Source organism: Medicago sativa, chromosome 8 (assembly GCF_051527215.1).
Source record: "Medicago sativa cultivar Bolivia chromosome 8, Bolivia_mono, whole genome shotgun sequence".
In the NCBI taxonomy this organism is placed as follows: domain Eukaryota; kingdom Viridiplantae; phylum Streptophyta; class Magnoliopsida; order Fabales; family Fabaceae; genus Medicago; species Medicago sativa.
Window position 1 is genome coordinate 86,774,385 of NC_140756.1, and position 14,919 is coordinate 86,789,303.

Below are 14,919 nucleotides of genomic sequence, written 5' to 3' on the forward strand. Positions count from 1 at the left end.
TGCATGCAAAGTGGGTTACCTTTTTCAACTGAATTTTTTTTAAACATATAAATCAGAAATCAGAACCCTGAATATATACGCAAGAGATACAAACAACTATTATATTTTCTTAATCAAACACCCATTTTATTTTGATATATGTGAAATTGAAAAGAAGGCAGAAATGAATAGCCCTAAAAAAATGGCAGAAGATAAATGAGAAATTTGGAGAGTTTAATGAGAAGATTTTTTTTTTTTTGTTTTTTATTAAGGATTTAATGAGAAGATTATTAACACTGGTAATAATAATGTAAATAATATTTCCCTCAAAAATAATGTAAATAATGTAGTGGGGTAGTTGGGAGTGGGGCACGCGGGGAATGAACTGTAAACATATGTGTCGGTGATAATGATGATAGATTAATGTGGAACTCGATCTCCCAGCAGTATCAGATTAATAAACTTGAATTCAAATTACAGAAATCAATGCAAATTGTCGGTTGCAACGCACTTCCATAAACAACACAAGTCAAAATCCTTTTCACATTTTTTATTCAAGTGAGTGAGTGAGTTCTACTTGCACTACACTAAGCATTTTGCTTACACAAAATCTCTTCATTCACATTTCCCAAATCTAGGGTTCACATTTCTTCTTCACTAGATCTAGCCGTAGATCACCGTCGAATGCGGCATCAATTCCGGTGAATTCAACCGCATCGGAACGATATTCACGAAATGCATATTCTCAGTCCTGTTACTCCCGGTCAGGTTCGTTTTCGATTTCTTCTTCTCTCAGATCTTGCACCGTTTCGTGTTATTCAACGGATCGTTATTTAGTTCGGTTTACTGATTTTCCGTGATGTGAATTACTGATTTTCTGGATTTTGATGCTTTCAGGTTTCGTTCTTGCTCGGGCTCTTTCCGGTAATTATAGCATGGATATATTCCGAGATTTTGGAGTATCGCAAAAATTCTTTAACGTCCAAAGCGTAAGTTTCATCCATTGGTTATTCTTTTGCAGCGTTAATTTTTACTTATTTTTGATTGACGGTAAAAAAAATTGTGCTGTATTATCCGTTTGAGCATTAAAGTTGTTTGAAACTTTATGAGATTATTAACATTGTGTGTATTTTTACTATATCTGGTTCTAAATTGAGAAATGCAACCAATGAAGCATTGACACTATGACACTAACACGTCCACACCGATAAAAATTTGAAAAAAATTTAGTTAATTCAATGTAATCACATGTATTGGTGTTGGACACCAAACACGCCTTCCATCAGAAGTGTCGGTGCTAAAAAGTATGCAACCACAATTGGGACCGCAGTATAATGAATGTTGTTTGAGGTTTCTGCAGTGGTTGAATATGATCATCAGCCAATTAAGTGGTAAAGTGTTTTGGGAGAGAGAAGTCTTGTTGGATGGTTTATGTTTTATCCAATGTGTAAAGAAGGGAAGGGATTAAAAACGTGATGCTAGTATTTCTTATGGAAGTTGTTTATATTCATTCTAGTAGGCACTCGGACATCGGTTTAGTTGAAGTGCGCACTGATGTTGTTAAAGATGAAGAGACAACAGTTTTATTGGAGGGAGGAGCTCTGCAGCCAGCATCCCCAACTCCAAAAGCTCGAAGCTTCACTGCTTCAACATCGATTATTCGGTATTAATTCACATAGCTCTTCTTTTTGCTTGCACAAATTGTGGTTCTATATTTCTGTCTGTGCTTAAATGAAAACTTATGCATGTACTTGGCCATTTATTATTTCTTCAGGTTCTTCTTTTTGGACGAACATTTCCTTATTGAAAACCGTTTGACACTTAGAGCCATGTAAGTGAACCATTTTATTTATATGACAAGATATTTAAATGTGTAGATCAAACTACTAAATTCTATTTCCTTCACTCATACTTTGTTATAGGTCTGAATTCGGTCTTCTTTTGGCCTACTACTATTTGTGTGATCGCACAGATTTCTTTGGCTCATCAAAAAAGGTTAATAATTTCACCATGTTACTTCCTTTTTGTCTTTTTCTCGATACCTGGATCTAATCATGTGATTGAATAGTCAGTTCTGTAAGCAAATATTGCAGCATGACATTATAGTTCAATTCCTCCCAACTGTTATCTTCATAATGTTTCAACATACTTGCATCTTTTGTATTGTAGCACTTTATATTTCTTTCATTTGGGTAATCATGGATAGACACCCACCTCTAGTACTTATTGAACTTCTATCATAATACCACCAAATATTTGATATAATTTTTGCTTAATTTATATGGCAAAACGGATCGCACAGTGAAGAAAATAAGAATTGGTTGCGTTATTATAAAAATAAAACATAATTAGATAGGCAATATAGGTATTAGAAAGAAACATTCCAGTCTTTAATAAAACCTAATTAGATAAAAAACTGAAAGGCAGTATAGGCATTAGAAAGAAACATTCCAGTCTTACTGTATTTCCCCAATTTTTCACAATCTCCTCCTATTTTGAAAATCTACATTGATCTCCCCTGAATTTTTGTGGTTTGGAATACTTGGGTGGCCATTTGAAATTAGGAAAAATATCCAAGCGGGTCGGACCATTGTTCTGGAAGAGTTAACTGCCAAAAGATTGAACTCAATCGTTAAGGGGGATAAAAAGAGAAAGAAAAAAAAAGGGTGTGAATTACTTGTTGCATTAGTACTTGCACAGTTTACCACCTTAGAACCAATTACCTGTTGGGTCATGAGGGGAACCCGGGGACCATTACCCAATGCATTGTAATGCTCATCAACAACAATAACCTAACCTTATCCCACTAACGGGGTCGACTACATGGAGCGAACCATGCCGTAATGTTCTATGATATATTATATCTCAATCCAACTCAGTGTAATGCTCACATTGTGTGCCTTATCCATAAAAGCATTAGTATATATTTGAAAAACATGTTTTTCATGTGCCTTTCATGAATTACTGATATGATATTTTTGCTGACAATCATCTGTTTTTGCAGAGTTACAATAGGGATCTATTCATCTTCCTCTATTTTCTCCTCATCATAGTTTCAGCAATAACTTCATTTACAATACATCATGACAAGTCACCATTTTCTGGGAAATCCATACTTTACTTAAATAGGCATCAGACTGAAGAATGGAAAGGCTGGATGCAGGTTGGTCACGTTTTCAATTCATATTTCATATGTAGTCTCTTTGTTATCATCTATGATGGAAATACTTTCAGATCCACGTTTGCTATAAAGGAAGCACCATTCAGTTTTGGCCAAGAATTCTAGATTTTTTTCATTATATACCCCAATTATTCAACTCTTATGTGACTAACATTCCACATTTCTACCATTTGAAATTGACACAGGTATTTTTTATTTTTTTTAACAAACACAGGTATTGTTCTTGATGTACCATTACTTTGCTGCATCTGAAATCTACAATTCAATCCGTTTATTCATTGCTGCATATGTTTGGATGACTGGATTTGGAAACTTCTCATATTATTATATACGTAAAGATTTTAGCATGGCAAGATTTGCTCAGGTATACCAATTCCTAGAACTATGGCATTGCTATTCACATTTGGTCTGTACTGACTGTAACATCTTCCGTCTTTTTCTGGTTGAACAGATGATGTGGAGGCTTAATTTCTTGGTATTGTTCTGTTGTGTTGTACTTAACAACAGTTACATGTTATACTACATCTGCCCCATGCACACTCTTTTCACTCTTATGGTTTATGGAGCACTCGGTATTCTCAACAAATATAATGAGTTTGGGTCGGTCATTGCTGCAAAAATTGGTGCTTGCTTCTTGGTTGTTATCTTAGTATGGGAGATACCTGGAGTATTTGAATGGGTTTGGAGTCCATTCACTTTCATGCTCGGTTAGTAACATTTTTGATGTTTGGGTGCACACATTAAAGCACAGCAGATCATGCTGACAGGAATATTTCTTTGAACTTGCAGGTTATACTGATCCTGATCCATCTAAATCACATTTTACCCGCTTGCATGAATGGCATTTTCGCTCAGGGCTTGATCGATACATATGGATAATTGGAATGATATATGCTTACTATCATCCAACTGTGAGTTTCTCATTTTATATATTTGAACAAGCCAAGACAAATCTAACATTCACCTCCATCCTCTCTGTTATTGAGTGATGATTTTGAAATGGCAGACTATGGCCTGGTTAGGATGATCTTCTAGCTTATAGGAGTTTCTCAATTTAATAAGATTATGAGGAGCCGTTTAAAAAATTCATAGTTTTTGCATGATTCTCAATATATTTTTTCCCTGAAGTGTTTCTTGAGAATCTTATCCAAACAGTCTCTATATTCTACTTCTGCCTCTTTTCCTTTGAGTTCAGCATGTTAGTAACTATCACATGATACTATAGGTTGAACGATGGATGGAGAAATTGGAGGAAACAGAAATTAAACGCAGAATATCAATCAAAGCTTCTGTTGTGCTAATATCTTCAGTGGTATAATATTTTAAGTGGTATTGTTGTTATACTACCAGTACACCTTCGATTTGTATAATTTTTGTGGCCCTGACTGTTTGATATTTTTTCTCTTACAGATGGGTTATTTTTGGTTTGAGTATATATACAAGCTGGACAAGGTCACGTACAACAAATACCATCCTTATACCTCGTGGATTCCAATAACGTATGCCCATTTTTCCTCATGTATTGTTTTTGGGACTTGAGCTATTCAATACCTTTCTAGTGATTAATGTGCCATTTATTTATTTAACAGGGTTTACATATGCTTGCGCAATATTACTCAAAGTTTCCGTAGCTATTCGCTGACCCTTTTTGCGTAAGCTGTCTTTGTAGACCACAACTTTTATTATGCTCCTTTCCTTTGCGCACATTTAAAAATGCACAGACATGTATATACTCAATGAGATAATTTGTACTGCATGTTGTCAAGTATTTATGTATTGCATTGTAATAACTTTACTTTGTTTAAGGTTTTTAATTTGTGAACTAACTTCCTAATGATTCTTTGCTCCTAGATGGCTCGGGAAGGTTACACTGGAGACTTACATATCCCAGATTCATATCTGGTTAAGGTATTCAAAAGTTGATTTCTTGCTTTTAGCTTTTACTGGTGCTTCACTAGATATAATTCATTTATATTTTGATAGAGTTGAGGGGGTGTTTGGTGCCCACTTAGATGCCTAACGATATTAGATTCCTAGGCATGAGATACCAGGATGTTAGTGCACATAGAATTCACATGTTTGGCATGACATACCATAGATCAATGAATTCATTGATGTGCGTTTTTAGTTATGCCTTTCAATGCCATGTTCTTTTGAATTTTTTGTTTCTTTTTTGACATTTAACTTATTGATCAAGACTCTCTACTTTTACGTTAATCTTTTTCATGTCAAATGGGGAAAATCCATGACAAAGACGGGTGCATAGTTACATCCACAAAAGGATTTATGTATGCATTCCTGATGCAACTTGTGTGGGTAACTTTTTCGTTGTTTATCCTAATAAATTTTTTCCCCTGTCATCGGTTGATTTCAGGTCAGGCATTCCAGATGGTCAACCCAAACTGTTGCTTTCCCTGATCCCAGATTACCCAATGTTGAACTTCCTGCTTACTACTTCCATATATGTTGCAGTAAGTAAACACCGCTGTTTGATTTAAATTCTTTATATTGGTTTATTCTGGATTTAACATTCTACTTGCCTGCAGATTTCCTATCGGCTCTTTCAGCTGACCAATACACTGAAAAACGCATTTGTGCCTAGCAAAGATGACAAGCGCCTGATACACAACCTAATTACTGGGACAACAATCTCAGTTGTTTTATATTCGTTGTCCTTTCTCTTCCTTACGATACCCCAAGTCTTGGTAAGTGTCATTACACTGACTGGATATGATCTTAGTCAGTTGATTATCCTTGCATCCAAGTCGTTTTTCTGTTTACTATGTTAAGTTTATTATATGTTTTGCTAACGTACACAGCAGAATAAACAAATACATCCCTTAAAAAAAACTAATACATGTGTGGGAATCACATAAGACATTGGCATATGGTTTTCGTAGATTTAAAATAACACAATATGGGGGTAACACGATAACAAGGCTGGCAAGAAAGTGATGGGAACTGGTATTTTAATTACAGAAAAATAGGGGCACTCGTTATCATTTTCCTTTATTTATATCATCACTGCCTAATCTTCTACTTGTTGTCTGACCAGCCAACAGGGATTACATACCAATATTCCCACCCCCAAACATTTGTTTTGTAGTTTCTACTTCGGTGAATTTTACAACTGTAGTTTGAACTTAAATTGAATGGGCTAAATAAACCATACCTGGAGGGTCTAAGGTGCCGATGTGCCATTACATAACACTTAATAATTTAGTTTCAATTGACCAAAAATGCACCTGGAGGACGATGTTGGTGGAGGTCAGACTGGATGGCCTTCTTTCGGAGCCCGGTTTTTGGATAGAGAATCAAGTCTACCTTTTTTCCTTGTATTCCTTTTCTTCTATTAAAAGTCCTTCCACAGTTCCACCATACCCCTGGAAGCATTTTTTTGTCTTTTACTATTTCTGTTTCCTCAAAGTTGGTTTCTCGCCTTGCTTGTGATTGTGATACCATGTTCTTTTCCTCCTCTCTCACCATAGTTCTGGTTCTTGATCTCCTTCTATCTTCTCGACCCGATGGTTTTTGTATCCTTTATTGGATCCAAAACCTCGAGTAATCTTCTAAAAACTTGCGACCTCTTTCCTTAACTCTCCAGGAATGTCATGATCTTGTTATGTATTTTGGCTGAACTTGACAACCCCTGAATCCATCCATGTGCACTGCCTACAGCCCTGTGACTGGATCGCTGATGATATTTATCCATGACATGGGACATTCCCTCTAATCCCTTCCTCTTATTTATTTATTTATTTATTTAGTATTAGCCCAATCCTCTGCTAGCTAACTAACTAAGAGGGTTACCAATAAGAAAACTGTATGCATGCATGCCCTATAAATAAGTTGCAACATACAGTAAATGAAATGCAGTCCACTTATGTACAATAATTTGAATTTTGTATTTGCATGTTGTTGCACTATGCATTTATCTGAATACTCATAAATCTGCAGGTTTGATTCTGTAAACATGTACTATATTGCAAGCTTGTGCCAGTTTCCAATGTACACTGAAAAAAGCTGTGCAACTGATACAATTGGTTTGTCAAGTCAAGTAATTTAAAGAAAGATGCAAGTCTTCACAATCCTCCATGACCACCACCCACAAAAAAATCTACTAAAGGAAGAAGGAACCCTTTCTAATAGGCTAGTTGCTGCAATTTTAGAAAGTTTGAAGTTGTATAGAATATAGGTGAGAAGAGGGCAGAGTGGATGGCATGTCTTTTATTAGTTATGCAACCTCATTCTTTTTGTTAGTGTTGTAAAATAATAACGTCTGTAATACCATTTGCCATTATGTCAGTTAGGAGGGTAAGAGTTGGAGGAAAGGGGAATGAAGGGAAAGATAAGAGAATCCCTCACTTTTTTTGGGAGTGTTCGTTCTTGCATGGGATTAGATGAGAATACTAATGAGTATTTTTTTTCTTTCTTGAGATTATAATAAATAGAATTAATGAATTTGAAAATTGATTCAAAATCATCCAAAACCCTCCTGCAATGCATGTTTTTAGTTTTCCCATATTGGAGGATTTTAGTCCAATGAAGAAAAATAAAATCCCATACAAGGTGGAAGACAACTCACCCTTCCTTCCCTCTCTTTTTCTCTAAACGCCCAAATAAAGTCATAGTGAGTTTTTGACCAAAAAAAAAAAAAGTCATAGTGAGTTAAGTAAATATTGTGGTTATTATCATCTATTCTTTAGATTTAGATATCATTTTCTTAGGGGAGATTTAGATATCATTACATTATTACCTAGCATATTTTTGTTTAGATTAAAATACACTCAACATGTAAATGATATATTTATCAGTAAACCAAAATTAAGTGGAGTAGAAAATGTCTTTTTGGAGAAAATTATAGTGTGTGTTATTCATACTTATTTTTCTCGCGGATAACTACATGATAATTTTATTTTGTTTATACTTGATACAGTTTTTTTGTTTTTTTGAGAGAACTTTTGAGATAGTTCTGTGATGTGAAGTCTTTACTTTACACGTGACATGTTTGTTTTCTACAAATATTAGTTCCAACAACAATTGCAGAAATGCCACCCAATTTAAATGCTCCTACTTTTTTTGACAGAAATTTAAATTGCCCCTACTAGTAAAATCATTTTTTTAAAAGATGGTAAGAATCATTTATTGTTTCTAATTTCTTCATTTTAATAAGAATAAAAAATAAAATATAAATGAAAAGGCAAGATGTATTTTTGTTCCCCTCCATAGCCTTGGATTTAATCGACTGAACCCACAGTATCTAGAAATCAATCAATTAACGAGTTTCATCGTATTAAAAGAGACATGTTAGTATTTATCTAAGAGAGACATGTTAGTATTTATCTAAAATAATTTGGTAAGAGTTTGTTTAAATCTTCTTTTTTACTTTAATACAACTTAAACTTTTTCTTTTTTGAGTAAATATAACTTAAACTTTTAATTAGTTGTACTAGTCGAGATACCCGTGCTACAACACGGGTAGCGCGGCTTTGCCGCGCTGTATGGCTGCGGCTCCGCCGCGTGTCGTGTCTCGGCTGCGCTTGGCATAGTGATTTTTTTTATGTCTATGGTGAAAATATGTAAAATATTTAAAGCATAATAATGTATATATTGATCGGTAGTAATGAAAAAATTATAAAATAATTAAATTTTAATATGAACAAATATATATTAAATTTTAGTATTGCCGATATTAAAAAAGTTAATAAATAAAAATAATCATAGTTTTTATTTACTAATATCTTTTAGTGTGAAAAATACTAATAAGCATCCCGTGAAAAATCATAATTAATGTATTATATAATATTGTTATCGTAAAATATATTTCATAAATAAACATATGCTAACATATTCCCGTAAAAAGAATACAGTCAGATATATTTTTGTTAATATATAGTCCATACACTCATATATATTTTATCAATATATATAGTTCTCATTAGATTTCAGAAATAAGAATATACTAATATATTCCCGTAAAACAAACATATACTCATATATATTTTTATTAATATATAGTTCATACACCCACATATACTTTATTAATATATTAATAAAACTTAGGCAGTCGCGGTGTTTAAATAGAGATATTAAAAAATACTAATTTTTTTAAAGATTAAAAAATACTAATTAAAACTGATCACTCGTTTCTTTAAAAAAAAAACTGATCTTTCGTTATAGTTACTAAAATGGGTCCCTGTTACAATTGTACACTCCAACGGGTTTTTTATTGATACATTCTTTTAAAAAAACAACGGAAAAAACTGAAGTATGATTAATCATAGTATATTATAATTTTTTTTGTTTGTTTTAGTATTGACGATATTAAAAAAAAATGAAAATACGTTTCACAAATAAGCATATACTAACATATTCCCGTATAAAAACATATAGTGAGATATATTTTTATTAATATATAGTTCATACACTCATAAATATTTATCAATATATAGTTCCCATTAGATTTCAGAAATAAGAATATACTAATATATTCCCGTAAAACAAACATATACTCACATACATATTTTTATTAATATATAGTTCATACACCCACATATATTTTTTGAATATATTAATAAAACTTAGGCAGTCGCGGTGTTTAAATAGAGATATTAAAAAAATACTAATTAAAACCGATCACTCGTTGTAGTTACTAAACTGGATCCCGTGTTACAATTTTACACTCCAATGATTTTTTTAGTGATACATTTTCAAAAAAAAGAAAACAACGGAAAAAATGAAGTATGATTAATCATAGTATATTATAATTTTTTTGTTTGTTTTAGTATTGACGATATTAAAAAAAATGAAAATACATTTCACAAATAAGCATATACTAACATATTCCCATATAAAAACATATAGCGAGATATATTTTTATTAATATATAGTCCATACACTCATAAATATTTATCAATATATAGTTCCCATTAGATTTCAGAAATAAGAATATACTAATATATTCCCGTAAAACAAACATATACTCACATATATATTTTTATTAATATATAGTTCATACACCCACATATATTTTTTGAATATATTAATAATACTTAGGCAGTCGCGGTGTTTAAATAGAGATATTAAAAAAATACTAATTAAAACCGATCACTCGTTGTAGTTACTAAAATGGGTCCCGTGTTACAATTGTACAGTCCAATGATTTTTTTAGTGATACATTTTCAAAAAAAGAAAACAACAGAAAAAATTGAAGTATGATTAATCATAGTATATTATAATATTGTTCTTGTTTTAGTATTGACGATATTAAAAAAGCTAATAAATGAAAATACATTTCATAAATAAATATAGAATAACATATTCCCGTAAAAAAACATATAGTGAGATATATTTTTGTTAATATATAGTTCATATACTCATTTGTATTTTATCAATATATAGTTCCCATTAAATTTCAGAAATAAGAATATATTAATATATTCCCATAAAACAAACATATACTCATAAGAATATATTAATATATTTTTATTAATATATAGTTCATACACCCACATATATTTTATTAATATATTAATAAAACTTAGGCAATCGCGGTGTTTAATTAGAGATATTAAAAAATACTAATTAAAGCTGATCACTCGTTGTAGTTACTAAAATGGGTCTCGTGTTACAATTGTACACTCCAACGGGTTTTTTAGTGATACATTTAAAAAAAAACAGAAAAAATTGAAGTATGATTAATCATAGTATATTATAATATTGTTCTTGTTTTAGTATTGACGATATGAAAAAAGCTAATAAAGAAAAATAATCATAGATTTTATTTACTACTCTCTCCGTCCCGGAATAACTGACCCATTTTCTAAAAAAAAGTGTCCCAAAATAACTGACTCATTTCAATTTTCAATACAACTTTCATCATTCCCAATACAATATAACACTAAATAATACTACTTTTATCATTCCCAATACAATATATTTCACTTTCCCCTTTATTTATACATTTTTCTTAATCTGTGTGAAATGAGCCAAGGGGTCAAATAAATTGGGACGGAGGGAGTAATATGTTTGAGTGTGAAAATATTAATATGCGTCCCGTGAAAAAACATAATTAACGTATTATATAATAGTGTTATCGTAAAATACAAAATCATATTTTGCTATAACAACAACACTTGTTAGTTTCCTCTAAAAAAAAACTTGTTAGTAAAACCGAATTGAAAATTAGTAGACAAAATGGAGTTGAAAATGAAGAGAGAAATTGAAAAATGGAAAAAGTTGGTAAGAAAAAGATAAGAGAGGAGATTGATATTGAGATTGAGAGAGAAAAGTTTATTATTAAAAAATAAAGGTGAGAGAAAAATTTATTATTAAATAAATAAAGATGAGAGAGAAAAGATTATTATTATAAATAAAGAAATATGAGAGAGAAAAGTTTATTACTCCCTCCGTCCCGCAATACTTGACCTACTTGGCCATTTCACACAGATTAAGAAAAGTGTAAAGATGAAAGAAAGAAAATGATATTTTTACTGAATTGCCCTTATTATTATTTTTAAGCCTTCACTTTTTTAAGTAATGATTACTTTCTTTGTTCCACTACAAACTTTTACATAGATACCACAAAAAGTAACTATAAGGGGTAAACTTGTCAAATTAAGCTAAAAATTTTGAGAAGGTCAAGTATTGTGGGACAATTTTTTTCCAAATAGGTCAAGTATTGCGGGACGGAGGGAGTATTAAATAAAGAAATGTGAGAAAGTGAGTTTTAGTAAAGTGAGTTTTGATAGTAGATATGACAAAAATAACCCTAAAGTTGTAAAGGAAAAAGTTTAGAAGAAAATTAAGTATGAGTAGTTAAGTAACACAAAATTATACTAACACAAAATTATCAGTGGATTTATCAACATTATACTAACACAAAATTTACTATCCAAGAATTATTACGAACCACATGTATCACCTTGTCTTCAACTTACTTAGCGTCTCCATCGTAAATGATCCTTTCAATCAGAATTACGGCTCTTGAGGGTGACCCTTGCACTGGTCATACTTGATGAATGATGCCATGCATAAGAATGACACACACACCCCTTCTAAGAAGATTACGTGAACAATTTGGAAAGAGGACAATAAGCAGTTTATTAAGCATATTCTTATGGAACAAATATTTCTTAGCATATTCTTTTTCTGGTACCCTCTTATTTTACAGAGGTTCCCAATTTTCAATAAACTACAGGCAACAAATCATAAAAAATATATACAAAGTGCATCACATCAAGCATAATATGATGTGAATAATTATCATAGCCAGTTTTTGCACTAATTAATTACAATTTGATTTTCCTTGTCTTCAAGTTTCCCAGCTTGGAACAATGACACTGGAAATGACATGGACAAACCAACCAAAGACTTGAATGTGATGAAGGATCCACCTTTCTTAACTGGCTTGACATAAATCTCCTGCAAGGTGAACCAAACCAAGAAATCTCTAGCCTTAACGCCAGTAAGATTCTTGATCTTGTTTGGCTCCACATAAGCAGTGACCACTGAATCATAGCAAACAAGTATGTTATCAAACCTACTCTCCATCTTCTTCCCAAGCTTGAGCCAAACAAAGCCTATTTCCTTCACGTGCCCACATTCTTCAATGTCCTGTATGGTTAACAACCCATCTGGTAGACCTTTTTCTGCTAGCAAAAGAGAGAACTTCTCCCTGCAAACTTTGTCACCATAATACACCTCTGCTTTGGATTTCAATTCTTCGGTTAACAAAGGCATTGCTTGTGCTTTGTGTATTCAAATAAAGGTTTTGGTGTTGGTGGTGTTTATTGGGGGAGCTAAGACATCAAAGCAATGGATAGATTTTGAAGTTTTATAACACCTGAAAATACATATATGGGACCGACCAATATTGTGTCACTAAATTTTATGTTGGGACCTAACAGTTCAACCTAGGTTCTTCTTTTCTTACCAAACGGTCTAGAGATAAGCTTAAGAGGTGGATGGATTTTAACTTTTATCAAGCCTCTTTTTATGGGAAATGTTTTATAAAAGTTCATTTTGATGCCATCTATTTTATTATGTATCGTGAAGCTTGGGAAATTAGAATATATATAATTATGAAAAGTTTTTTTATGGATGAATTTATAGTTGAAAGTGACTTGGACTCGTTGATTAAGTGATCATCGATTCAATCTCCAACTCTTATATATAAAGAAAATTAAATTAAAAGAAGAGAATTCATCTTTTATGCTTTGTGGAAATCCCAACTCAAGTTACATCCAAATAAACAATGGTGAAAAATCAAATCAATAACATGTTAACCTAAAAAAATGTGCGCATTAAAATTTGATAATATCTCAAATAAAACATTTCCGGTAAGAAAAATAAAGATACAAGATATGTTTTTTTTTTAAAAGACCAAAAATATAACCCATTAAAACTGAAAATGGATTCTTTAATTTGAATTCTCTACCTTTAAGTACTTTAGAGAGAATAGATGTGAGAGAAAATATAAGATGAGAGAGATATAGCGAGAAAAGATAGATGTCCTGTATGGATCAATTTGACACCATTTTATTTAGTAGTGGTATTATTTGTTTTTTTGGGACAGGTTTATTCTTTTCTTTTTTAAATATGGTTTATTCTTTCCTAAAAAAAAAAAAAAAGGTTTATTCTCCTTCTTATTCGTTGTTAGAATGGCATCATCATTTTATACCTAGGATTTTAAGCCTATTTTAATGTCGGTGAGAAACAGCAAACATTTGAATAGGATATACGCAATTTATGTTGCGGTGGACGGTGGTGGTAAATATTTTTTTTATGAAACGGATTAGTTTTTGAAAAGGTGTATTATACATTATTTTCTTGGTAAAGTATTATATATCAGGTTGTATTTTTGCTTGGAGTGTCTTTTTTTTTCCTTCCTAATCTATGAGTTGAGATTCTCTCCATTTCCTACAATCACATTACTATAGTTTTGTACTCCATCCGTTTCAAAATACTCCCTCCGGTCACATTTATAAGCAAAAAACCACTTTTTAGGTTCATTGAATACTTAATGTATTTGGTATATATTATAGACCAAATACATTAGGTGTTGAATGAACATAAAAAGTGGTTTTTTGCTTATAAATGTAACCGGAGGGAGTACATGTCTATTTTGGAGAAATTGCAGTAACCAAGAAACCAAATAAATTTTGTTATTTTTGATGAAATTATATGTGTGTTTTCTATAATACCTTTAACCATTTATTATTTCATTCTATTTTTTCTCTCTTTGCAATAAATATGCAAGGGTATTATTGACAAGACAATAATTAATGTTGCATTGAAACTTGAAAGTGACAAGTGGAACAAAATTATTCTCAAAAATGGACAAGTGTTATGAAACGAAGGGAGTAGTAAATACATGATATAAATGCACACATTTCTATACTATGTGACACTAATTGAATATTTATACATCGAAACTATAATAATGGATTGTCATTTATTGTAGGAAATGGAGAGGATCTGAACTCCTAATCTATATGTGCACATATACAAAATGTAAAATAGGGTAAGTTAACTCTGATGCATGGGTACTTCATAGAAGTGCCAGTATTGGATACGCACCCTTGTTGGATACGCGTACTGTACTCGACTATACTGAACTGTATCCATTTTAACTTAGTTCATTTGCTGTAGTTGGTGCAGTAAAAAACGTACAAAAGGTGGAAAAATAACCAAAATTGTTTGCCTTTTATATTGTATTTCAATTCTCTCTCTTGATTTTGTTAAAAATAGTGGAGAAG

At 31.8% G+C, this 14,919-nt stretch overlaps 2 protein-coding genes across 6 annotated transcripts; one reads left to right on the forward strand and one right to left on the reverse strand.

Moving 5' to 3' along the window:
- The first annotated feature begins 401 nt into the window (after positions 1 to 401).
- Positions 402 to 7,640, forward strand: RWA2 (O-acetyltransferase family protein). 5 transcript variants are annotated; one of them, XM_085732320.1, is made up of 16 exons: positions 402 to 747; positions 877 to 968; positions 1,496 to 1,642; positions 1,754 to 1,810; positions 1,902 to 1,974; positions 2,984 to 3,142; positions 3,375 to 3,524; positions 3,612 to 3,867; positions 3,950 to 4,071; positions 4,386 to 4,472; positions 4,571 to 4,659; positions 4,750 to 4,812; positions 5,012 to 5,068; positions 5,535 to 5,631; positions 5,707 to 5,865; positions 7,118 to 7,640. In XM_085732320.1, the coding sequence occupies exons 1-16, from the start codon at positions 715 to 717 to the stop codon at positions 7,121 to 7,123; spliced, it is 1,647 nt and encodes a 548-aa protein (XP_085588446.1). In that variant the 5' UTR covers positions 402 to 714; the 3' UTR covers positions 7,124 to 7,640. The 5 variants fall into 5 exon arrangements, with proteins under 5 accessions (XP_085588446.1, XP_085588447.1, XP_085588444.1 ...); XM_085732321.1 differs by having other exon boundaries at positions 1,499 to 1,642; XM_085732318.1 differs by having other exon boundaries at positions 3,375 to 3,867.
- Positions 7,641 to 12,237: 4,597 nt separating this feature from the next.
- Positions 12,238 to 12,992, reverse strand: LOC146902756 (uncharacterized). The gene has a single exon (XM_085732323.1). The coding sequence runs from the start codon at positions 12,899 to 12,901 to the stop codon at positions 12,443 to 12,445; it is 459 nt and encodes a 152-aa protein (XP_085588449.1). The 5' UTR covers positions 12,902 to 12,992; the 3' UTR covers positions 12,238 to 12,442.
- Positions 12,993 to 14,919: the final 1,927 nt, after the last annotated feature.